Source organism: Artemia franciscana, chromosome 6, assembly GCF_032884065.1.
Source record: "Artemia franciscana chromosome 6, ASM3288406v1, whole genome shotgun sequence".
NCBI classification, from domain to species: Eukaryota; Metazoa; Arthropoda; class Branchiopoda; order Anostraca; family Artemiidae; genus Artemia; species Artemia franciscana.
In genome coordinates this window covers 27,061,398-27,086,345 of record NC_088868.1, presented here as the reverse complement: position 1 = coordinate 27,086,345, position 24,948 = coordinate 27,061,398, and the positions used below count along the sequence as shown (strand labels likewise).

Genomic DNA, 24,948 nt, shown 5'->3' with positions numbered 1-24,948 from the left:
CTAAAAACACATTAGAAAAGAAAACCACCAATATTAAACTACACTTGTCGCAACAGACCCCTTCGGTTACTGTTACTAATAGAGCTACTTAGATGAAAGCACCAAAGCTTGAAAAACAAAGTCACAAGATCCAAAAGTTTGAAAACCTTTTGCCACCATAGCACCAAAGCTTGAAAGTATGTTTGAAAAACAAAGTTACAAGATTTTGACTTGTTTCTAGTTTGGCAGGAATGTCTCGAAGCGTTGCTATAGCCGTGGCGTATGTCATGTCTGTTACATCACTTGAATGGAAAGAGGCCTTAAATGCAGTTCGGGGAGCCCGAGCTGTTGCAAATCCTAATTCAGGGTTTCAAAGACAGCTCCAGGACTTCAGTGGTGATAGAGTAGCAGAGGTGAGGTTAGTTTGTGTCTTATTTTACACAAAAGTCAAGCATGCCAATCCTGGAGGTTTAAATTAATTTTACCAATGTCTTAAATTGATATTGCCGTTTTCCGCTTTTTTTTCTGATGCTATGTTTTTTTAGTATTAAATATTTGCTTGAAATAGTTGAGAGAACAGAAAGTTATATTCATAAAATTAAAAGTGCCAATGTAGAAAGTGTCTGGTGTATTCAGTGTGTACGTTGCCCACAGACCAAATAAAACACTGAGACCAATAAAAGTAGACTAAAAAATACACATTCCTGCAAAACCTGGACCTAAAAAAACGGTTGGTGTTGAATTTAAAATATTCATATGCATCGCTAAAGTGAAATAAAATGTATAATAATACACACAACTTTTAATAAAGACAATAAAATGTATAAAAATATGTATACTAGCAAAGTATAATATTTAAAAAAAAAAGAAAAAAAAGAAGAAAAAACACGGATCCAACAAATAAAGGAAAAACTTCTGACGTCACCCCCCCCACCACACACACAAGGTTCTATGTCTGGTTTTGTAGGGGGAAAGATAAACAAAAAAAGAGGTAAAAGCAAAAACGACTACTTGTGACTGAGAAAAATAAAAGGTACACACTAACTAAAAAAGAAAATACTAACATGCCGGCAACTTACAATTCAACTTCACATCAGCCACCAAGTGATTTGTTTTCGTTTCACTTCCAGAAGCCTTTATGAACAAAAAACGCAATAAATCTTTCACTACCTTGATAATCAGTTGTAACCCTTGTTATAGATCTTCACTCCATCTTAATTACAAATGGAGAGATATTATTCTCTACAATAATTGTTTTCAAATATATCAAAGATTTGCACTGAAATTCTCTTGTGTTAATTTTTGTTTATGAATGGGTGTTGAGAATGCCTATTTTTGAACATGAGACCCAAGATCAGATATTCCCATCTGAGTGCCACTATCAATGTTCCCAGACCTTTAAAGGCGAAGATAGAATATTAAATGTTTAATAGTTTTAAAATGTATAATGCCACTCATCTCAAATAGAAACATATTTCAAACATATTCTCAAATTCAATTTGGTTTTTTGACATTTTTCAGTTCTGGCAGATTAACTAGTTAGCAACCAAGTAATCGTCAAGTTATCAAGGATAGTGATAAAGCAGATTGTTTCAGTTGGTTCAGTGAAAACTCACACAGCCATATGTGTCTTTGGGAAATTAGGGATTATGCAGTTCCTGGTTGCAGCGGTTGCCAAATGGAAAAAGAAACTCGGTGAAGAAATCTGCAAAAAAGCTAAAAATATGGCACCAAATACCTTAAGAATTTGTATTTTCCCGAACTGAATGTCAAAAACTACAAGTTTTTTGTAATACTTTTAGTTGTTTGATTTAAAAGCTCATAAACTTAATACTTCTCCTATTGGCTGATTTACGAAAATACAGTCAGTTTATGACAGAAAATTCAAAAGAAACGTCAGATAATGATTGATTAACAGCATGTTGAAGTAGAGAATGTAGACAGGCTTAACGTCATTCCTGGCAAAACCTTGAACCACACATTGTGTTGAAAAACCAGGATGATAGTAAGATTGGGACCTTTACTAGCAATTTGAAAAACATTTCAAAAATTGACTCTTTTACACACAAATGAGTTATCTTGGATATATTATCAAAGAAGCTGGTGTAACAAAGTCTTGACCGAAATCGTACCCAGGGGGGGGGGGGTCAAGAGGCTCGAAATCTCTACACACTTAAAACATTTCTTTGAAGATATTGATATCCCTGGGAACCAACAGATTTTTAACATTTTGGGTCGTTTGCGAAAGAAATTTTCAAACTTTTATAATTTTACTAATCTAAATTTGTCTTCACGGTTCAATGTGGTAACACTGACAAAATGTGGTACAGCCCTAAAAATTTCCTAATCTTTGGAATAAACAAAACAAAAACCTTAGAAAATTGGTGTTTTTGGCATGAACAGACGGGTCCCGAGAGCAAAATTTTGTTTGATGTTCTAGGTATTTTAATATTCAACCTGCGTCTGTCTTTTCTTAATGTCTGGTTTCCTACAAAAAAAAGTTAGGTAGCAAAAGGAAATGAAGAAATTATTTTGTGACAATAAATAGAAATGTTGATAAAGTCCTTTCTAAATAAATTTTCGTTTCTTAGTCTCTAATTCTTCTGGAGTACCTGGATTTTTCTTTTTATGTAAGTTATTTACTTCTTGAAAGAAATCATAAAAGAGCAGCTTAAAAGCCACACCAGAACATCTAATTAAATGACCTATAATGTTTAATCCGTGGAAACACAAGCAATTGCAGATAAAAGCTAACATATAACCGAGATATAAATACTCAGATTCATAAAAGCAGTTATATTGTCATGCCACAAACAAAAGGGTGTGTTTTGTCTTTTTATTAATTTCTTTTTCAAACGAACGAGAAAATTATGAAATTCCTCCGTCTATATTATATTTTATCAAGTGGCTACATTTTGAGGGAGATATTTACTTCGTAATATGTGATGAAGGCTACGTCTATAAAATGACAATGTTTCAGAGCCTCTTGCCCAGAGACTACATAGCATAATGTGATTTGCTTTATAATAATGAGGCCGCAATACCCGAATATACCAGTATAATCTTACATCCTGTATAATCTTATATACCTGAATAATATTATATCCACTTTTTATAAAATTACGAAAGGGAAAGACAAAATTGTGGTTGGGGCCGATAAGGCAAGTAAGAATTGCATACAATTTAAAGAGCTCGTTTAGAGTCAGTGGATTTCATGAAAATCTTACAAATTTACACTCAGTTTGCTAAATATGGGCCTACTTTATTTTGTTCCATGGTTAGAGGGTGGAGTTGAGGCTTCCAGAATTTTTTTTTTCGGGGCCAGAAAAGAGGAAGGAGATTTTTAATTTTCTGTTTGTGGGAGGGAGCAATACTATTTTTTCTTATATTCATTCAAAAGAGTTTAGGCAATGGTTCTTTTTTCTTTTTTGTGCTTGTCTAGCTCTTTGGCTCTTTTTTTTTTTATTTTGAATAGACTTTGAGGACCCATAGAAAGCAATTTTGACAAAGATATCAGGAGATAGCTCATTTGAATAGAGCTTGAAAGCCCTGGAGGCCTTTCAAAATAGCAAAAGATATTTTATTTCTTCAAAGTGGTGTTTTCTGTCAGCTTGTGGTGCAAAACAACAACTATATTCAGAAGGGGGCGAAAAAGCTACCAATTCTGAGATAGCCAACCGATTTAAAATTGTAAAATAACCATATATTGAGCATCCCAGTTTACGAAGCAGTCATGCACCACGGTAGCACATTTATTACTGGAGATATTTACCGAGTCCATGCAATATAAGTGGTTTATTTAACCGTTTGTGCTATTTTAAAGTGGTATATCTGTCATCTTGCAGTGCAAAGTGACTGTGGGGCATATAAGGTGAAAATGTGGGCAATCTTATGGTGAGTGGGTATATAAGGTGGGCAATCTTATGGTGAAAAAGTGATCTTAAATACTTTAGAATGAGCTAATTGGATTAGTAATTACAAGTTCTCTCTTTACAAGATGTCGTATAGTGCACTTTTTAAGATTCAGAGTGATTTGTGGGTGGATACTCCTCCCATGCCTCGTATTTTCCCAAAATGTATCTGATGGAAATTTTGAGATGGCCATTTGTTGTCGTAAAAACTTCGGAAACAGTTCATTCGATTGGAAATTGAAAAGGTCAGTGCTCTTTTTATTAGTCGAAAGGAACTGGAGGGCAACTAACCCCCCTCTACTCTTACTATTTCCCCAAACGCATCCAGTCAAAATTTTGAGGTATCCATTTTGCTCAATGTAATTGAAAGGTTCGGAAATAATGTCTTTCGGGATGACAACTCCCCCACAGCCCCCAGGACAATGGTTGTAGGTTAGTCCCAAAGGGCAAATAAGTATGTATCGAAAGCTTGATCGTAAAAACTTTACAGGAGCTCATAGGAATGTTAATTAGAATTTTTAGTGCCGCTTTTAAGATTCAGAGTGGTCGAAGGGTAGGTACCCCCCCCCCCCCCGCAACACCTCCTATTTTCCCAAAATGTATCTGATGGAAATTTTGAGATTGCCATTTATTGTCTTAGAAACTTCGGAAAGATCTTTTCTGATTGGAAGTTCAATGGGCTAGTGTCCTTTTTAATAGTTGAAAGTGATCAGGGTGATAAACCCCCTCCCAAGCCCAAAATTTCCCCAAACGCATCCAATCGAAATTTTTAGATAGCCCTTTAGTTCAACGTGATTGAAAGGTCCAGAAATTAGTTCTTTGGGGAAGACATCTCCCCCTTTTCTCCAGAGCCCTTAAGGTAAGGGTCATAAGCTCTGCCCTGGGGGCATATAGAGCATATATAGAAAGGGTGATCGCATAAATTCGAAGGGTATCATTGGATTGGTTATCAATAGTTCTAGTGCCCTTTTTAATATTTAGAATGATTGGAGGGTGGATAACTCTCGCCAACACCTCGTACTTTCCCAAAATGCATAGAAATTTTAGATGGTTATTTTTGTCACAGAAACTTTGGAAAAGGCTCATTCGACTGGAACTTGATAATACTCAAGTCCAAATCAAAGATAAAGAAGACATGTGAGGAAATGAATAAATCTGATGAGTCTCTAATCCATTTGAAATTTAAAATTAGGGAAACCCGAGGAGAAAGGGTAAGGGGTGGAACGAGGTAGGCAAATTTAGATGACCACAAAGGTGTTGCATCAAGTAGCAGTAGCTATAACTACTCCAGCTCGGTGCAGCTGAACCACGGTATCCATGTTGGCTTAGTTTCCTTTCATTTGATGAGTGAACCTGTTTTCGTCTAATTATTTGCTGTTAAATTACAACTTTTATTGATTTTGTAATTAAGGTAAGGTCAACACTCTTCTTTATATTGCAGCAACATCTATTCATACTAGTGCGTTCAATGGGTTTTGCTTTAGTCATCTTATTGTTTCTTTACTTGAAGTTTTTGCGTGGCCATAATCTCCGAATAACAAGTGGTGTTCCTGGGACGGAATAGGTAAGGTGGAATGGGGAACTACCCCATTCCACCCAAGACTAATTTACTCTGACAAAGTCGTTAAAATTGGGTTAGTAGCTTTTCTGAATTTATCTTCAGATGGTTTGTGTGTGTTAGAAAAAGACAAACAGACAATCCTGGTCCACTGAGGTAAAAAAAAATGCTGTTGACGTGGTTATTTCTCGTTGATATGGCTGTCTGAAGGCTTCTAATGAGTTTGACTTTCCCCAAACTGCTCTTGAAAGGTATGTTTAGAAAAAAAAGAAATTCCTGAGTATCTGATTCATAAAACTGTTGGGAAATTTCAAGCCTTGTTTACCCAAGAACGGGAGCATGAGCTTGTAACGTACTAAAAGACTATGGAGGCACGGTTATTTGGTCTGACGATGAAGGACTTACGTACCTTAGCTTGCCACTTAGCTCAGCGAAATGGCATAGCTCGTAGATTTCAATATGAAATAGCTGGTTAAAACTGGGTCAGCGGATTTCTTGAGAAAAATACTTCTTTACTGTGGACTACTCCGAGGAAGAAAATGCGGAAGGAGTGTGAGCTAGAACTACCTCCAGGAAGTTGGGCTGAGGTTCACAGCACTGTACTGATAACTGCTGAGGTGTTCGTAGCTTGGTTTAAAAATTTGTAGCATTTTCTCAGACATCAAAAGACTTTCCAGTTCTTCCTATATTAAACGGACATTCCGACCATACCAAGAACCTAGAGGTCATAGCCTATGCAAGATATAATGGTGTTTCTCTGCTGTGTTTACCCCCGCATTGCTCTCACAAGCTACAACCATCTGATGTGTCTTTCATGAAGCATTTGAGCCTTTACTGCGCTGACAAGATTCGAAAGTGGCTCTGTTGCAACCCTGGGAAAGTTGTAACGTTGTTTTGAAATTTCAACGCTCTTCGGATAAGCGTTTATCCAAAGCGTCTCTATGATTACTGCAACTAAGGGGTTTAAAGCAACAGGAATTTTACCACCTAATCCAGCCATGTTCTCTAATTTAGATTTCCCACCAACTGACACCACTGACATCGATCAAGTTGGGCCTTCAACCCAAAAAGCGATTGAAGAACCTCGAATGACAGATGAACAAGTGAGAAAATCTTCGTCTGTGTGACCTGTTGACAAAGAAAATTCCCCTCACTTGTAGTAATAGAGGTGAAGATGTTACAGCTTCTAGCCTTACCGTTGATGGTAACGGCACCCCAGCTAAAAAGTTTCAATTTAACACGGATGACAAGGCTACTCCTGGATGACAAATGCCATGAATAACTCTGCAACTTCGTTTATTCTTTACCTGAAAATTTACTTCCTATTCCAAAAGTGGAAATGCAAAAAGGACGAATCGAAGAAGGGGGAAGACTGCAGTTATAATTGATTCACGATACAAAAAAAAGTTAGAGGATTCTATAAAGTAAAAATAAGAAACGGTAATTGCCAAGACAGAAAGAACAAGGAAGATGCATTTTAAGAAAGATAACAAAACGGAAACTCTAAAAACAAAAGGAAAGTGCTTGAGTAAGAGTAAAGAAGTGCAAAAAAACAACAACAAAATAAAGAAGATAAAGAAACAATCTGAAACTTACGGTAGTGATTCTGACGAATTTTCCGACTTTGAATGTTTATATTGTTGTGAGTTTTACTCCATTATCGACTGAGGGTTGGGTTGCTTATGCCAAAAATTGTTGTGCAGGAATTGATAGTGAGAACGATGAGCTATCCTTGTATTTGAATTTGTAATTCAGAATCAGATTAATTTGATGAAAAAATATGTTTAGCTAGTTTTGTTGCCATAAGCAAGATAAATGAAAAGCCAAATAACAATTTCACTTTTATTCATCAGATTAATTAATTAATTTAATTAATCAGAATCTGACTAATTTGACAAAACATATAGTTCCCTTGATGAAAATAAATAAAACAACAAATAGCAGTTTTATCTATTTAGATAGGCTGTTTTAACTACCACCCTGTTGTGCCCCGTATTCAGGGGAGAACGTGGTATTTGGGCTTTTATTATATTTTAATTATTAACAAATATTTTGTTCATTTTTGAACTTCTTACCCTACTCCACCCCATGTTCCCCTATCTTTGATTTTTTGTTAAAATTAAAATCAATGATTAAGCTAGCTGTGTGAAGTTGCTTATTGGGCTCTAAGAATTCAGGGTGGTCAAGCTTAGGGTGGAGGGTGTGACGGTGGTGGTGAATTGACATGAACAAGACTTTGCATTCACAAGATTTTTTTTGCAATAGGAATCAAATTTTTTCGTGTTTGAATTCAACTTCGTTTCATGTTACTCTCAGACCAATATCAACGCTTGGTTTACGGACAGGAGGGGTAAAACTGAACATGAGCGTTTAAAATAAAGACAAGGTGCATATTCGTGAACTGCACACCAGATTTACATTTGATAACTTTTTATACCTGCAAATACATTGTTTTTAAAAAGTCATCATTTTGGAAGAAAAGACCAAAAACAGTCAATTTTCCTTCATTCGATTTTGGCCGGTTTTTATGGCACTTGGTATTAACCAACTGACATATAGCGATCGCAAATTCTGTTGGTCGGTCTGTCTCTCCCGGTTTTGCTAGTTTAGGCATTTCCAGATAAGCTAGGACGATGAAATTTGGCAGGCATATCAGGCACCAGACCAGATTAAAAATAGTCCTTTCTCCGATTCGACCATCTGGGGGGGGGGGTAGTGGGGGTGGTTAATTTGGAAAAATTAGAAATGTGAAGTATTTTTAACTTACGAACGGGTGATCGGTACTTAATGAAATTTAATCCTTGTTTGATGTTGTGTTTCAGAGCTCTTTTTTTAAATCCCGACCCGATACGATGATTAGGGGTAGTTGGGGGGGGGCTGGACCTAAATTCTTGGAAAACACTTAGAGTGGAGGGATCGGGATGAAACTTGGTGAGACAAATAAACACAGGTCCTATATACGTGATTGACATAACCAGAACGGATCTGCTCTCTTTGGGGGAGCTGGGGGGAGGGTTGATTATGAAAAATTATAAAAATGATGTATATTTAAGTTACGAAGGAGTGATCGAATCTTAATGAAATTTCATATTTAGAAGGGTCTCGCAACTCAGATCTCTTGTTATAAATCTCGACTGGGTCCAGTGTCATTGGGGGTAGTTGGGGGGACCGGATATCTTGGAAAACGCTTAAAGCGGAATGATCATGAAATCTTGATCAGGACATGACTATAGAACAGATATGCTCTCTTTGGGGGAGTTGGGGGGAGGGTTGATTCTGAAAAATTAGAAAAAATGAGGTATTTTTAACTTACGAAGGAGTGATAGGATCTTAATGAAATTTCATATTTAGAAGGAACTCATAACTCAAATCTCTTATTTTAAATCTCAACTATATCCAGTGATAATGGAGGGAGTTGAAGGAGGGAATTGGGTATAATGGAATACGTGAGGTATTTTTATCTTACGAATGGGTAATCGGATCTTAATGAAACTTCATATATAGAAACATCTTACGCCTCTGATGCTCTATTTTCAATTTGAATTGGATGCGGGGACATAGGGGATTGGAGGGGGAAACAGGTATCTTGGAAACCGGAAATCTTGGAGAACGCTTAGAGTAAAGAGATCGGTATGAAACTTGATGGGAATAATAAACACTAGTTCAAGATACGTGATTGACATAATTGGAACGGATCCACTTTCTTTAGGACGATGCAAATTGGTAGGCGTGTCAGGGACCTGCACAAATTGACTTGATAACAGTCGTTCCCTGATTCGACCATCTGGGGGGCTGGAGGGAGAGGAAAAATTTAAGAAATTAGAGGTATTTTTAACTTACGAATGAGTGATTGGATCTTAATGAAATTTGATATTTAGAAGGACCTCGTGTCTCAGAGCTCATATTTTGAATCCCGACCGTATCCAGTGATATTGGGGGAGTTCAAGGGGGAAACGGGAAATCTTGGAAAACCGTTAGAGTGGAGAGATCGGGATGAAACTTGGTGGGAAGAATAAGCACAAGTCCTAGATACGTGATTGACGTAATCAGACAGAATCCACTCTCTCTGGGGAATTGGGGGGGGTGTTAATTCGGAAAAATGAGAAAAATTAAGGCATTTTTAACTTAAGAACAGGTGACCGGATCTTAATGAAATTTGATATTAGAAGGAACTCAAGTCTCAGAGGTCTTATTTTAAATCCCGACCAGATGTGGTGACATTGGGGGGAGTCGGAAGGGGAAACCGGAAATTTTGGAAAACTCTTAGAGTGGAGAGGCCGGGATGAAACTTGAAGGGTAGAATAAGCAAATTTCGTAGACGGGGTTAAACCCCGAGGAGAATTTCACATGCTGAAAATCCCTCCACCCCCGAAAAATTACTCCTATCTAATTCCCCCATGGATAATGCCCCACACGCAGCAAAATTGGGCAGCCACAGTGAAGGTACAGAGGCTCCTCAAAATGGCAATCAGATGGTATCCAATCACTTATGACTTCTGTAAAAGGACCAGAACCCTTAATTTCTGATTGAAGGAACATAATCTGAAGCCTCTACGAACATGATTGTGAGGTTGGGATGAGAAAGAGGCAGTTTTCCTCCTATACGGAATGAATTCTGCAAATTTTGGGGTTTGATTTTAATGTTTGCTTGCATAATCGAAGTGTAGAGCAAAAATCTGTCCAAGAAACCGAGATGGATTAAACAACAGTTTCTTGATATTTAATATCGATATTTATCAATGTTGATGAAATATCAATCTTAAATATCTATTTCTACCTCCATCCCTGTCCAATTCCTTCCTGAATATCTTTGCGTTATAGATTTAAGTGCCTTAACGTTTCACTATTGGCAAGCAGTTAATCTGATTGCTATTTCAAGAAGAACAAATCTGAGAACGGAAGAATCAACTTCCGTACGAATCATTATTTTGAGTTTTCTGCACTCTTTAAAAAATCTGTGTCGTGCAACTTTAATTTTTTTTAAGTTAACAACGCCAGGGTTGATCTTTCAAGGGCACTGACATTGATCATTGCTTCTGGAGTATCTTCGATTGTAATAATTTTCAATATAAAGCTCCATTCAATAAAAAACTATTTTTGGTACTTTATAGGAAAGAAAAAGAATTCAAGAGAAGTTCGGGATCAAATCCATGAACAATGAACTGTCGGATGAAGCCTCACTTAAGAAGTTGGTATTACTATATCAAGGACTCGTTCGTGTTGGCGCTCTATGTGATGGAGTTTGTAGTCGGCTGGACAAGTGTCCGACTGGTGTTTGTCGGGGAAGGTAATTTTTTTTTCGCTTTTACTATTATTTCTTTCAGTCGAAAACAAAATATTATGCTTTATTTTTTCATAGTGTATTTGTAGAGTGTCTTTTTTTTATAACTGAAGGAGCAGATAAGGCAGGTACCTACAATCAAGAATGACTTGATAATGGGACATGCTCATAAAAAACATAACTGAAATATCAATTTTAACTGTCAAAGACGATGTCGGAGCCTATTGAAACAAAGGAAAGAGGACACTTGTACACAGGAAGATAGGTTCGAGAGCCAGTACTGGAATCCTGAAGGCACAGTGGTTAAGAATGGTTCTGAAACGTGTGTAATTCGAAAGACTGAAGAGAACCTGTTATATGTTTCCCAGACGAATTATCTAAGGATAGTTTTGGGTACTTGTTTGACTGATTGTTTACCAAATAACAGTTTTTATGGAAAATTCTATTTTCTAGATCTATTGGAAATGATTGATAGATATCTATTAGAGAAAGATTGGGATTGGTAGGACACGTTTTGCGGATGAAAGATTACATATTGCCAAAGATCGTTCTTTTCCCCTATTAATCTAGGTTCAACCAAAAATCTAGTCACCCTAAATACGACGGAAAGATGTCACAAGGAATATTTACAGGACATTGAAGCTTCTTAAGAGAGGGTGAAGAGTATAGCTGCGAGTAGATTGGGTGAAGGACGAATGAAAGCAGCTGTTTTGACCTCAGCCAGCTTGTTCCTGCAATGAATTGTTTGTAATAGTAGCAGTAGTTGCTATATGGGAGTAAGAGTATGTCTCAAACCTTTCTGCAGAAAAAATTTTGTTCTACTATTTAAATTTAGGAAAAACTAAGAAAAAACTAGATTATGTGATTATTTTTTATAGTAGACGACTTTGTTATAAGTATCAGGTAGTTTTTGAGCCGGAGGCCCTGAAAACTTCTTCTATGAATGCCAAAATTGGATTAAGACCCATTAAAAGAATTTTATTCACTTATTAACTTGTTCTTGAAAGAAAAAACATACATGTTTTGTTTTGTGCATTTTAACAATGGCTGTGGCAACTTAACACCTCATTTAGCAGCCAAGGATAAATCAGACTACTTCCTCTCAAAATCAATGAGCAGATATTAATGTCCTTCTTCATAAAATTCACAATTTCCACTTAACACCTGATTTAGCAGCAACGGATAAAACAAAACATTTCCTCTCAAAATCGATGCAGATATTAATGTCTTTCTTCGTAAGATTCGCCAGCTCCTAGAGTAGATTTTCGAAATTTTCCGATAACAGTATGCAAATATCAATGCCGTTTTACATATAGATGGCAAGAAAAACTGTCTTTCATTCTAAAACAGTTCAAATACGCTAGTTTAAATCCGAAGACATGATTTGTGTCTCATGCTTATGATTCACTAGTTATTGCCAGTATCTCAGATTCATCGATGGGTTATATCTATTGGAGTCACTGCATGTCTCTTTTTCCGTTTTTTTAAGACACAGTAGCACGAGTACTGTGACTTTTGTTTAACCTGCAAGCCGTCCCGTCCTATGCAGTGGGCAAGACGGACTTTTTGACCAGCTCCAGTTTTTTCCCATAGGCCTAGAAATAGGTTTGATTAGTGTGTGAAGAAGGTTTTTTACGTAGCTCAATTTTCTTGGGGAAAATTAAACACCTTACCTCAATCGTTGCTTGTTTCTAAACTCTTCTGCATGCAAAAAACCACAAAGGGGTCCATTTTACCCAACTCTGCCCATACCGCAGATACCATCCGCAGTTGTTTTTGAGTCTCTTCATGGGTGCTGTATTTTTATTTTCTCAAGGGAAAACGGTTCTTCAGCAACATCAGAAATAGGACATGGGACAGTGTTGGCATTAAAGAGAGTGGTTATTTTTCCATCTCTTGAAATGGGATGTCTTATCTGGTAAAGCGGACCTGATGGGAGCAACGATGGAGCCGACTGAGGTGATGTTTTTAGAGATAAGTGGTTAGAGATACATAAGCTTTGTCGAAATGTCACCTTTACTATTTGTCTCTTCCAGCTCTTTGGTCTTGTATTGGATTTTTTTCTAGTCCCGCTGGATGAGTTTATTTCTTACCCTATTCACCTTGTGATGTGCTGGGATACTGCTGATAAGGCGAGATTTACAGTGTTGTTCTATCACTTTCACCATCCGTCAATCATTGCGCTATGTGCACCTGTGTTCGAACAACAGAGGACTCGGTTGTGAACAAATTCAGAAACACTGATGAACTTAACTTGAACGTCATCAAACACAGCACCTAACACAGAAAATAAATGCATGGGATCCTAAAAATGAAGCAGCACACGAACAAGGAGCCAAGGAATGAATTAAGGGAAGAACACAGAAACAAAGCAGAAAAGATACAGATGCGAAGGAGCAAAGTAATACAGAAATGAACAAAGGAAGGAGCACAGGACTGAAGATTTGAGTGAACATGGGAGAAATGAATAAAGGAGGGATGGAATACAGGAACAAACACAGGAAAAAACACATCAACGAGTACGCCATCAAATGATGCGAAGTTCTTATTAAATCACTCTTTGCTGGATTTGGAGCTGCTAAAGGAGCACTATCAATACCGAGTGGCACTGAAGTACTATCAGTTTAAAAACTACTAAAATACCTGACAAGGAAAATGATGCAGTTAGAAGAAGCTGATGCTTGCGCACAATCATCAAAGAGAATCTAGATTATCTAAAACTTGCATTAATATGCAACCTAGGAGCTGCTTTAAATTTGGTTGGCAGATATCTACAATCAAGAATGACTTGATAATGGGACATGCTCATAAAAAACATAACTGAAAGATCAATTGCAACTATCAAAGACAATGTCGGAGCCTATTAAAACAAAGAAAAGAGGACACTTGAAACACAGGAAAAAACACAATAAAAAGAAGAAGCACGAGAACGAAGAAACAGAGGAAGGAAGGATTAAAGCACTGAACTCCAGAGCGAACATAGGAATCAATAAATTGAAAAGATACACGAGTAAAGCAGCACACACAGCTCCCCAAAGTCCACGGGGGAAGAGCTACAAGTTACGAACTTCGCCCATTGTTTACATAACGTATTGGCCTTTGAGTACACAGACGTTTTCAAGAGTGATTTTTATGGGGGGAGATTGGGGGAGAGGGTTGTTCGAGAGGATATTTTAATGGAGGAGGAATTTTTCATGGGGGAAGAGAATTTTCCGTGAAGGAGGTGGAGGATTTACTAGCACTATTTAAAAAATAATCAAATATTAAATAAAAAAAAAAGTTTTTTTCAACTTAAAGTAAGGAGCAACAATAAAACTTAAAACGAAAATAAATTATTATGCATATAAGGGGGTTCACCCTCTCGTCAATACCTCCCTCTTTACGCTTAAGTTTTATTAGTATTTTCAAAAGAGCTATCTATTCTAATTAAACGGCCTTTGTGACTCAGAGATCATTCCTAAAGAATTGGAACAAAATCCGAACTTTAGTGCAAGGAGCGAGGTATTGACGAGAGGGCAAACTCCTTCATATACATAATAACTTCTGTTCCTTTTTGAGTTTTAATGTTGCTCCCTATAGTCAGTTGAAAAAAAACTTGCTGTTTTTTTTTTATTTGATCACGAGGTAAGGATTCCCTCAGCATGCAACCTAGCCATCAATCTTTAGGGAAAATGATAAGGAAAAGGAAATATTTCAACTCCTTTGCTCTTTTTAGGTGTAATAACTTGGCAAACAGTTTTTAATTTATTTTCCCACGATGCCAGGAAAATTATTCACTTGGCTCATATTTTTCTTGAGTAGAATCGACAGAAATGTAAATGCTAGTGAATCTTCTTCGGAACTATTAGCTGAAGGGAATGATATAGGTGTAGAAATTATATCCTAGGTTATGTCTTTTAAATTTCTTTATTGGGTGGAATTTCAGTTAGTTTTTTGCAGCATAAAGACTAAATTTTTGCCTGTTTTCACAAGCCAACTATCCCAAAATTCTATTGCTTGGAAAATACAAGCCATTGTTAAGGACAGTTTGATGAGTTAATGATCTTTTAGACTTTTTCCTATTTCAACAAAGTTTATTTTTGAGCATTGGCTTAGTCTCGTCAAAATTCTGGGGATGGTGCAAAGTTGGAACCGATTTGCCCAAATCAATTGAAAATGACAGTGAAAACTAAAGATCTGTCATATATTGCCATAAAAGCACCGCTTTTATCAGCTGAAAAAACTTATTTCAACTTTTTTTTATTCAGCTGAAAAAACTGACCTGTTTCGCTTGATACTTGAATTATGCAGGGCTATCTTAATTTTGCAAAGATTTTTGCAAAAACTAAATTTCTGCTTGGAGGCAAACTCTGACCTGGGGGGCAAACTTGGGTCTAGAGAGGGTAGTTGCTCCCCTGCCCCATAGCAAAATACGCCCCTATTTTTGAACAATGAGCACTACATGATACAGTAAAACTGAAGATGGTTCTTTGGCACTTGCTGATATCGTTACCAAATGTCCTTTTTAAGTGTCAAAAGTGATCAGAGGGCAACTAGCCCCCACCTCTCTTTTGCCCAAATGCATTCGATAAAAATTTTAAGGTAGCTATTATGTTAGAAATAGTTCAAAGATCATATAAAAACAACTCTGAGGTCGATAAAACCCCCAAGGCCTGGGGGCAGGCGTTGTAAGTTTTGTCCTGGGGGGATAAACGGTTCTTATGGAAGGGATACTCGTGTTAAATTAAGAAAGGGCTCATTTGATTAGAAATTGAATATTCTAATTAACTTTTTAAGCGTAAAAAAAGATCGGAGGGCAACTAGCCCCTCCCCCACGCACTTTCTTCCTCAAACAATCTGATTAGAATTTTGAGATAGTCTTTTTTTTAATGGTTCAAATTTTAGATTTATAAAACTGCAGTGTTAACACAACCCCTCAGGGCTCCGAGGGCTGGCGTTGTAAGTTATGTCCCAGGGGCGTATATGGTTCTTATGAAAGAGATACTCGTATAAACTTCAGAGAGGGCTCATTTGATCGGAAATTGAAAATTCTAGTTTGATTTTTAAGAGTCAAAAGAGATCAGAGAGAAAAACTAACCCCCCTCCTCACGTCCTTTTTCCCCAAACGAACCTGATGCAAATGTTTAGATAGCCATTTTGTTACAGATAGTTCAAAGGTCTGATAACGAAAACTCCGGTGTCAACACAAACCCTAAGGTCCCGGGGGCAGGCGTTGTAAGTTATGCCCTGGGCGTGTGTAAGGTTCTTATGGAAAAGATGCTCATATAAACTTCAAAGAAGGCTCATTTGATTGGAAAATTAAAGTTCTAATTCACTTTCTAAGGGTCAAAAGAGATCCGATGGCAACTAGCCCCCCCCCCTACACACCCTCTTTCCCGTAATCTATCCGATAAAAATTTTGAGATAGCTATCTTGTTTAAAAAGTTCAAAGGTGGGATAAGAAAAACTAAGGTGTCAATAAAAAACCCAAGGGCCTGAGGCGTTGTAAGTTATGCCCTGGGGGCACATATGGTTCTTATGGAAAAGATGCTTGTAAAAACTTCAGAGATGATTAATTTCATTGGAAATTGAAAGTTTTAGCTCGAGCCTGGGGGCTGATGTCTTAAGTTATTTCCCGGCGGCATATAAGGTTTTTACGTAAGGGGTAATCATATAAACTTCGGAGGTGACTCATTTGATTAGAAACCGAAAGTTCAAGTTCACTTTTTAAGAGTCGAAAGAGATCGCGAGCGCAACTAGCCCCCCCCCATAGCCCCTGTTCCCCAAACCCATTGGATATAAATTTTGATAGCCATTTATAAAAGTTCAAATATCAGATAACAAAACTCCGGGGTTTACACAACCCCCAAGAGCCTGGGGGCAAGTGTTTTAAGTTATGCCCGGACGCGTATAAAGTTTGTATGTAATGGGTGGTCATATAAACTTCGAAAGTGGATCATATGATTCGAAATTGAAAGTTCTAGTTGCCAATTTATGATTCAAAAGTTAACGGAGGGCATCTACCCCTCCTCCCTGACACCAACACAGACGTTTTCCCAAATGTATCAAATGAAAAGTTTGGGATAACCAGTTTGTTTGAAATAGTCTAAACATAAGATAAAAAAACTTTGCTGTCAACATATCCCCCTCCACAGCCAGGGGAAGGATTTTAACTTATGCCACGGGGGCATACAAGGTTCCTATGGAAAAGGTCCGTCGTATAAACTTTGGAGAGGACTCAATTGATTAGAAACTAAAAGTTACGATTTTGCTTTTAAGAGCCAAAAGTGATCCAATGGCGACTTGCCCCCTCCTCTCCCCCAAACTTTTTTCCCCAAATGTGTCCAATCGATTTTTTTATATAGCCATTTTACTCAAAATAGATTCAAAGATAACATAACAAAAACTCAAAGGATAAAGCAGCCTCTAGAATCCGGGGGTTAGTGTTGTAAAACACAAACCCCCGGATTAGGGCATATATGGTTCTTATGACAGGGATGGTCGTATAAACTTCATAGGTGACCTTGTTGATTGTAAATCAGAATTTTAGTACCCTTCTCAAGAGTCAAAAATGATCAGGAGTCAACAACCCCTCCCCAAGATCTTTTTTCCTCAAATGCATCCTATTAAAATTTTGAGATAGCTATTTTGTTCAAAATAGTTTAAAGATCAAGACTCTGGCGTCGACACATTTTCCAGAGCCCGGGGGCAAGTGTTGTAAGCTATGCCCCGAGGGCACATAAGGTTGAATGTTAGGGGTGGTCGTATAAACTTAAGAGATGGCTCGTTCGATTGGAAATTGAAAGCTCCTGTTACCTTTTTAAGAGTCATCAAAAGTGATCAAAGGGTATCTACCCCCCTCCGGGCCTTTTTCCCCAAATACATCTGATAAAAATTTGAAATAGCCATTTTATTCAAAATGGTCCAAAATTCAAATTACTATTACTTAGGGGTTGAGAAATCTTCCCTAGCCCCTTGGGTAAGTATTGCAACTTACAAAAGTTGTCCATTATTAGAATATAAGGTTCTCTGGAAGGGGTATTCGCATTAACTTTGGAAGGGGCTCATTTGATCGGAAATTGAAACTTCCAGCTCTTTTTAAGAGTCAAAAGTGAACAATGACCAACTAGCCCACGCCCCACTTGCCCAAAGGGCATCCGGTCAAAATTTTGGAGATGGCCATTTTGTTTAAGATACTTAAAAGGCCAAATAGCTATGCTGCTGCGGTTGACCCCCCAAGCCCCAACAAAAAGGTTCTGAGATACGGAACTTAGTTATTGTTACGTTAATACTAGTTTTGATACTTTAATAAAAATTTGGTGTTGAAAAAAAAACTTATTTTGAAATAAGGTGTTTTTTTATACTTGAAACTTTGCAATAAAAAAATAAACAAAAATTAATTTAAAAGAAAACTTTTCCAAATCTTTTCCCACAATTCTTTCCGAAAGAATTGGGGTTATGTCCCTCTAATGGTAGCGGTCTTAACTACAAACAAGAGCATGGCTACTGCCCGTTTCCCTAACGGTAAAAGTATTATTCTCTTACTTTTTAAAGGAATTATATTACAAATATTAATTTTTTTTGCATTAGAACATTGATAATAAAAGGAAAATTGCAATGAAATCAGACCAGGATTTACCAATTGGCCCACTAGGCCCTGCAGCTTTCACTATTCCCGAAGTTTTGGGGATTTCCCCGGAAATCTTGTAAAAACGGAACGGCAAAAACGCTTGAGCCTAGAGGCGCCAAAGTTTTAAATCCGGCCTGGGTGAAACAAAATCTTGAGTTGGTGAGCTTTCAGCAATTAATATAATTATATATCCAATATTCAGTTTAATTTATTAGTTCTTACCAAAACTGTTAATTTATTTTGGAATAAAAAAAAATATTTTGAAATAGGAAATTTTGAAAAACTTAAAGTCTAAAACCTACTGCTTCATTGGCGCTTTACTGAAAACGAATTATTGTACAAGTGTTTTGTTTTGTACTTAATACAACATTGAAAATAAGCATGAAAATTACAGTAAAATTAAATTTTGAACTGATGAGCTTTCAGCAATTACTATCATTCTATATCAAATATTTAGTTTAATTTTATTACTCTTTTTCAAGACGGTTCAAGACAAATATAGCTTCAATACAAACAAAGGTTTGGATACTGCCCCCTTCCCTAACTGTAAAAGTCTAAAGCCTACTACGTCATCAGTGCTTCATTGATAACGAATTTTATTACAAATATTTTCTTTTCCAGTTACAGCATTGAAAATGAAAATAAAATTACGGTGAAATAAAATCTTGAACTGATGATCTTAACAATTAATAGCATTATATATCAAACATACGGTTTGATTTTATTTGTACTTTTCAAGAATGTTCAAGACATATATAGTTTTCAGTAAAGCGCCAATGACGCTAGACTTTTGCAGTGAAAGAAGGAGGCAAAACCCAAACTCTTCTTTGTAGAGATTTTTTTTTTCGTTTCAAGCTGGATTTGCATATTACTCATTTATATTAGTAACTATTGTTTGTATGTTTGCTATGATTGCTTATTTAATTTTTGTTTGTTTTGGGTTTTATTTATGCCTGAATTGCAAAATATTTTGTTTGTTTTAAGCTTGATTCGTATATGCAACTTAAGCTTTACTCGTTTTGAGACTTATTTATTCATTTATATTAAGATTTGTTGTATGTTTTTTCTATGATTGTCTGTTTAATTTCTGTTTGTTTTGGGTTTCATTTATTCTTTACTAGTAATTTCTGGGTGTTTTGAGTTTGAGTTATTGTAGGTTTCTATTTCTTCTGATCATAAATTTCATGTGGCCTTTACTTTTCTTTAGAAAATTTCTTTTTCCGAAAGCTATTTTAATTAATTATCATACAGTATCATATACCAGTGTTATCATTAGTACCTGCTGAAACCATTATATAAGGAAAAATAAATAAATTATATAGGTGAAGGAAAAATGTGAATAGTAGACGTTCTGCCCCCCCCCTGCCATCCAAAACTCATGAAAAAAAGTCATAAGAATTAATACGAAACTGGAAAATTACTTTTTTTAAGTATCTGCGAAGGTTATGATAAAGAAGTATCTATGGTTATTATAACCGAAAAAAGAGCAGAGAAAACGTCCCAGCCCCCCTACCCCTTTGAATCAAACTAAAAAACTTCCCCAAAATCCCAAAATCAGCAAACATCTATTCCGTGCTTAGATCCAAAGTAGCGCCGGCCTGAGTGCCGATGATCCAATTTTGGCAAAAACCTGCATTAAATAGAAAAAAGGATATAAGAGCTTAGGAATTCTAAATTGTTAATGACAGATTAGTGTTGGCAGAACGTGGAGTTACTCTCCCCCCTGTTTTAGTATGAAAAATTATGCAAGTGGCTTGAAAATTAAAAAAAAAAAACACACTTGAATTCCTTAATTAGGGAGCTGTATAACCCTTGTTGTGATCCGAAAATGTTCTTTACTTTTACAATAACTATAAATTAATATTTAATATCCAGGTCCCTTGGAGATAGGGTGGAACCCAACTGCAAAGGCATTCTCGCTTTACCCTGTTTAAAAGGTAATATTAGTCCAAAAATTATGACAGTTGGATATGTTCGTAAAATACTTTTCGTCGCTCTTTCAGACTGAACGAGTGGTCCTCCAAACCATTCCCTTTATAATAAAATGTGAAGCTTTATTTCGAAACAATAGTTTATCAAAGGAAGAAGACAGAAGAAATGTTAGGCGTAACAACGGAATTAGGCTACAGTCAACTCTCTTGAGTAATCGTTTTCGGAATATTCTTTTCATAATAATGTTACCATGAATGTCCGAAATACCTTTTTATCTCCTTAGATTTAGTGAACGTTGCCAGTCAACTTTTTCAGTTTAATACAAGGTATTATGATGACAGGTTAGGTCAGAATAGATTTGGATAGACTGGGATACGTTAGGTTAAGTTAGGTTTTTAACACATTTCTGATATTTGTAACCAAATTTAACCCAATATAACCTAACCTAAATTAACACAACCTAACCTAACTTTGACTTTTATCATCATACCACTGCCATCTCTACCATCTTGGATTCGCATAATAATCAAAGCTGAAAAAAGGAATTTCAGACATTTACCGGTGAACGTCGACATTAACCAGATGTTGGACATTCACGGTAGCACTAATACTTTTGCAAGACTGTTGACACAATAAAATACGGAAATGAAGATGCATGGCAATAGTTGTCTACCGTCACTCGTAGATCTGTAGCCAACATTTTTCCTTATTTTAGGTTAAAGTCTTCAGAAAGTGAATTTTTTTTTTAGAAATGAAGTTACCGTTTTTACCAGAATTTAAGGTTTTGCTATATCTTATAGTTATTTGATATATTTTGTTAACCTTAATATTCTTACTATTGTTTCACTGATATTAGGGTGCTGAAAATTAATCGCACACAGCTGACCATGGGTGGTATATTTATTTATCTTACTGGGTTAATTACAAGTAATGTGGTTTTCTAGTTAAACTAACGACTATAAATTGTTTTTCAGGCTGCTGAAAAGTAAGATACCGCGATCTGCATACCCTCAGATTAGTACCCCTCAACTGCTGATTAGAGAGAGGCATTTTGTGGAAATATCAAAGAGACGTCTGTTGACTGCAAAAACTGCAAATATTCAAAACTCTGTTCTCACTGTCATGGCACCATCCAAGTCCACAAAGCTACAACTAAATAATCTAAAAAAACATTCAAGCCAACCTTGTACCCCTGTTGGAACACCAGGAACGCCTCCAAAATCACCACGCACTCCAACAGTAGAAAACCATGATCAGAATTTTATTGTTGGAGTATTTGTCAAATCTACAAACTGCTGGAATACAGCCAAGCTAACAAGAAAATTTAGCAAATTATTTACGGGTCATGACCCAAGTTTTTCCTCACTGCCTGACATACCAAACTCAACTTCTCCTGCGAGATTAAATCGTTTAGCTCGGTCACCATCTAGTGATAGTTTAGAAGGGCTGGCAGAAGTACATTTATGCCCAACTGCGCAGCAAGAAGTTACGCAGGTTTCTGAATCGTCAGATGGCTTGGATCCTTTGGATATAGTTTAAAGCCTCATAACCCTTTTTTGTATAAGAAAAAAGGGGGTGGGTTTGACTAGGGAAGAGATATTTTTTGTCAAATATATAATCAAAACCACCTAATTTTCAACAATTTTTAAAAGTATATAATGGGGTTCTTTTCCCTTCAGAACTGCCCCTGGTAGCAATGTTAACCTTACCAATGTCATTGCCGCTTCTTTTTTTCTTTTAATTGTCTTCCACTAGCCCCATGAATAAAAAAAACCAAAGGAAGTCTAGAATTGAACCATTTAATCCACCAAAAATAGAAATTTATCAAGACGACGCGAACTAATCTTGCGATGGGCCAGGTTGCAAATTGGATTATCATTCGCATTTTTTGAAGAAGTACATCTTGAAATTTCTCAATGAAGTGTTCTGTCCAAGTAAGAACGAATCGAGATTTCAGCTCATTCCTTTTAAATAATCAATTAAAATTTGTCATACGAAAGCAGCTTATTATTTTGTCCATTGACTGGTGATGCATGAACTAGTTGTTCGAGATATCGTCTGAAGTCTGAATCACTGCTTAATTTATGTGCTGTAGTAAAATAACAAAAAAATAAATTCAAATTGCGGTTTACCGCTAATTACGCTAAATTTATAAACGATAATAAAGATTATACGAGTTTAATAAAATGAGAAAGGGTGTAAAAACATAGCTTTAGATAAAATGCAGTAAAAAAACATTTCATCTAAAAATATGACACGAGTACACTTTTAAGAAGATACAATACCTTGAAATCATTTTACAAGCCTCAGCGTCGGCTGAGCGTCCCAAAGACAAAGACCTCATCAGCATATTCTCCCAGGGAACAAGCCATTATCGAAATCTGTTGAGAATATGTGATTTGATTGTGCTATTTGATTAAAAAAAAACAATGAAATTTAATGTCCTTTTTGTCAAAAACGTGTCAGTCACACCACTCAATCAATTCTAAATGGTTTGATTATAAAAACTAAAACCTTTATAATGGACAAATTAGAGGGTAATTCGTTAAGGTACCTGATCGTCTTAATCAGTTGATAATTATTATTATATAGAATTATTTGACTGTATCTAAAAAAATATTTTGTATCCAAAATATTCTAAATTTCAAGCTTAATTCTTAGTTTTGGCAAATAGTGATCAAGTCAATTTAAAATAAGATAACATTTTAAATATAAAAATAAATACAAGAAACAAAACATATATCATCAAACATGCTTAATGCCTGCTGGTGTCGTGCTATATTTATTTTTATAACATCTGATATCCAATTACGTAACAAATCCAAAGTCAAGGCAAATAGCTGTAAAGGATAAAGTAACATTTTTCTCTCTATTTGATATTGCCAAATGAAAAAGGTATTTTTACTATTCTTATATCCCACACATCAAAAATCAGATATTGCAGGAACAATTAAAACATAAAAAATATACGAACAGAATCTTTCATGTGGCCCCGCATAAAGACCTATGCCTGTATATGCAAGGGGAGAGCAATAAAACTAAATAAACAGATTAAAAACAACAACAAAAACATTCAAATGATAAACTGTTACCCACCATTCCAAACCAAGCCACTAGAGATGCTGCGCACAAGGCAAACACCACCCCACTCCAGAAACATCCATCCAATGATAATAATAATAATAAGAAGAAAAACATTCCATCTGAACATTAAAAAATGTTTTCAGTTTTTCTGAAGGTACCAAACGAGTAACATTCTTGAGTTGACTCAGCAAGGGTATTTCTCACACTATGACAATTGGCTAGCAATATTATTTAGCTACCAGCATCTAAGAAGAAACCTGAAGATAATATTAATAGGTGATAACTGCTGGTTTTTTTTTGTATTCATTGCATCAATCTAAGGAAAAAAGCTTTTAAAATTAGGATGATCCTTGAGTTAGGAAGTCTGAAAATTCTTTGGTCGAAGAGTAAAATCTCATTTGTCTGGGTGTCACTTGTTTTAAATGGGATACGTCTCAACACTGTTTCTTTCTTTTTGTTCTTCTAAGCTGTCACAGATTTATTTTATTTACTACTGATTTGTGGTGTATATGTATTTTAGCCTTGAAAACTAAAAAAATTGAACTGATATGCAATTTCGTAACAATTTACATTTTATCTATATATTCGTGATATCTTGCATAGTTCCGTGGTCTATTGCAATAATCGTGTAGTAGTTTATTTATTAGACTTTGTATATCATATTTCATTATGAACTAATTATACGATTGAATTGAAATTACTGTTTGTTCTTTTTCGCCGACTATTTAGATACTAATACAATTGGTCCGATTTCATTCAGCAAGTAGGGTTCATATCCGAATAGTCAAGGGGCATGGGCTGTATAATATTTTTTTCCAAATTATGGGTGTGGGCAACTCCCCCCCAAACGAATCCCCTGAATAGGGTGTTTTAATAACTGGTTTCCTAGTGGTTGACATGGTTTGGTTTACCTTGTTTATTTATGCATATTAAAATTAAAAGTAAAGATGGTGCACTCAGTCTGATCATACAAACTAGGTACTCATTGAAATTTAAGTCCAATTATAATTAAACCACTATTTAATTTATTCAAAAATGCACTATCCGAATTATTAGTAACAATAAAACAATTATCTAAATTAAGTAAGAAAAATATTGATTTTTCAATTTGTTTCGAAAAATGGTTAAGACTTTTGATTAGCAGCGCCAAAAGGAAAGCACAAATAATTTCACTAGATCCATACTTTTGAGATCATTCCGCACTAAACAAATTATTTTAAGAGACTCAACTTTAGCATGCTGAGTTCTTGTTCTTGTTCTCACTTTCGGAAATAAATTTTTCGAAAATGTTACATTATTTCTCAATGCCGTCCTTAGCATAAGAAAATTGTTAATATTTTTTTATTCTATATATTGTAGGAATATCGCAGAGTTAGTATAACTTTAATTTTAGTTGTACTAAACTGTATCTTACCAAAAAATTCAGCGAAATTATGGTAGCTTTATTTATTGTACTAGAGTTAGTGCCAATAATTCACAAAAAACGTGCTTTTGCTCTTATAGTAACTAGCTATTTGAGATAACAAAGTGCAAATAAAAAGCCGTCTAGGCTTAGATACCCAATAGTACCCAAACAAAACAAAAATATCTTGAC

The 24,948-nt window shown here is 35.9% G+C and overlaps 1 protein-coding gene across 1 annotated transcript; it reads left to right on the top strand.

The window, feature by feature from the left end:
- Positions 1-220: 220 nt before the first annotated feature.
- Positions 221-24,051, top strand: LOC136028255 (uncharacterized; the record flags this gene model as incomplete). Its single annotated transcript, XM_065705992.1, is given in 3 exon segments — positions 221-392; positions 10,560-10,735; positions 21,245-24,051. Coding segments are annotated over 3 exon segments (913 nt in total), but the record flags the coding sequence as incomplete, so codon positions are not given.
- Between the last annotated feature and the right edge of the window lie 897 nt (positions 24,052-24,948).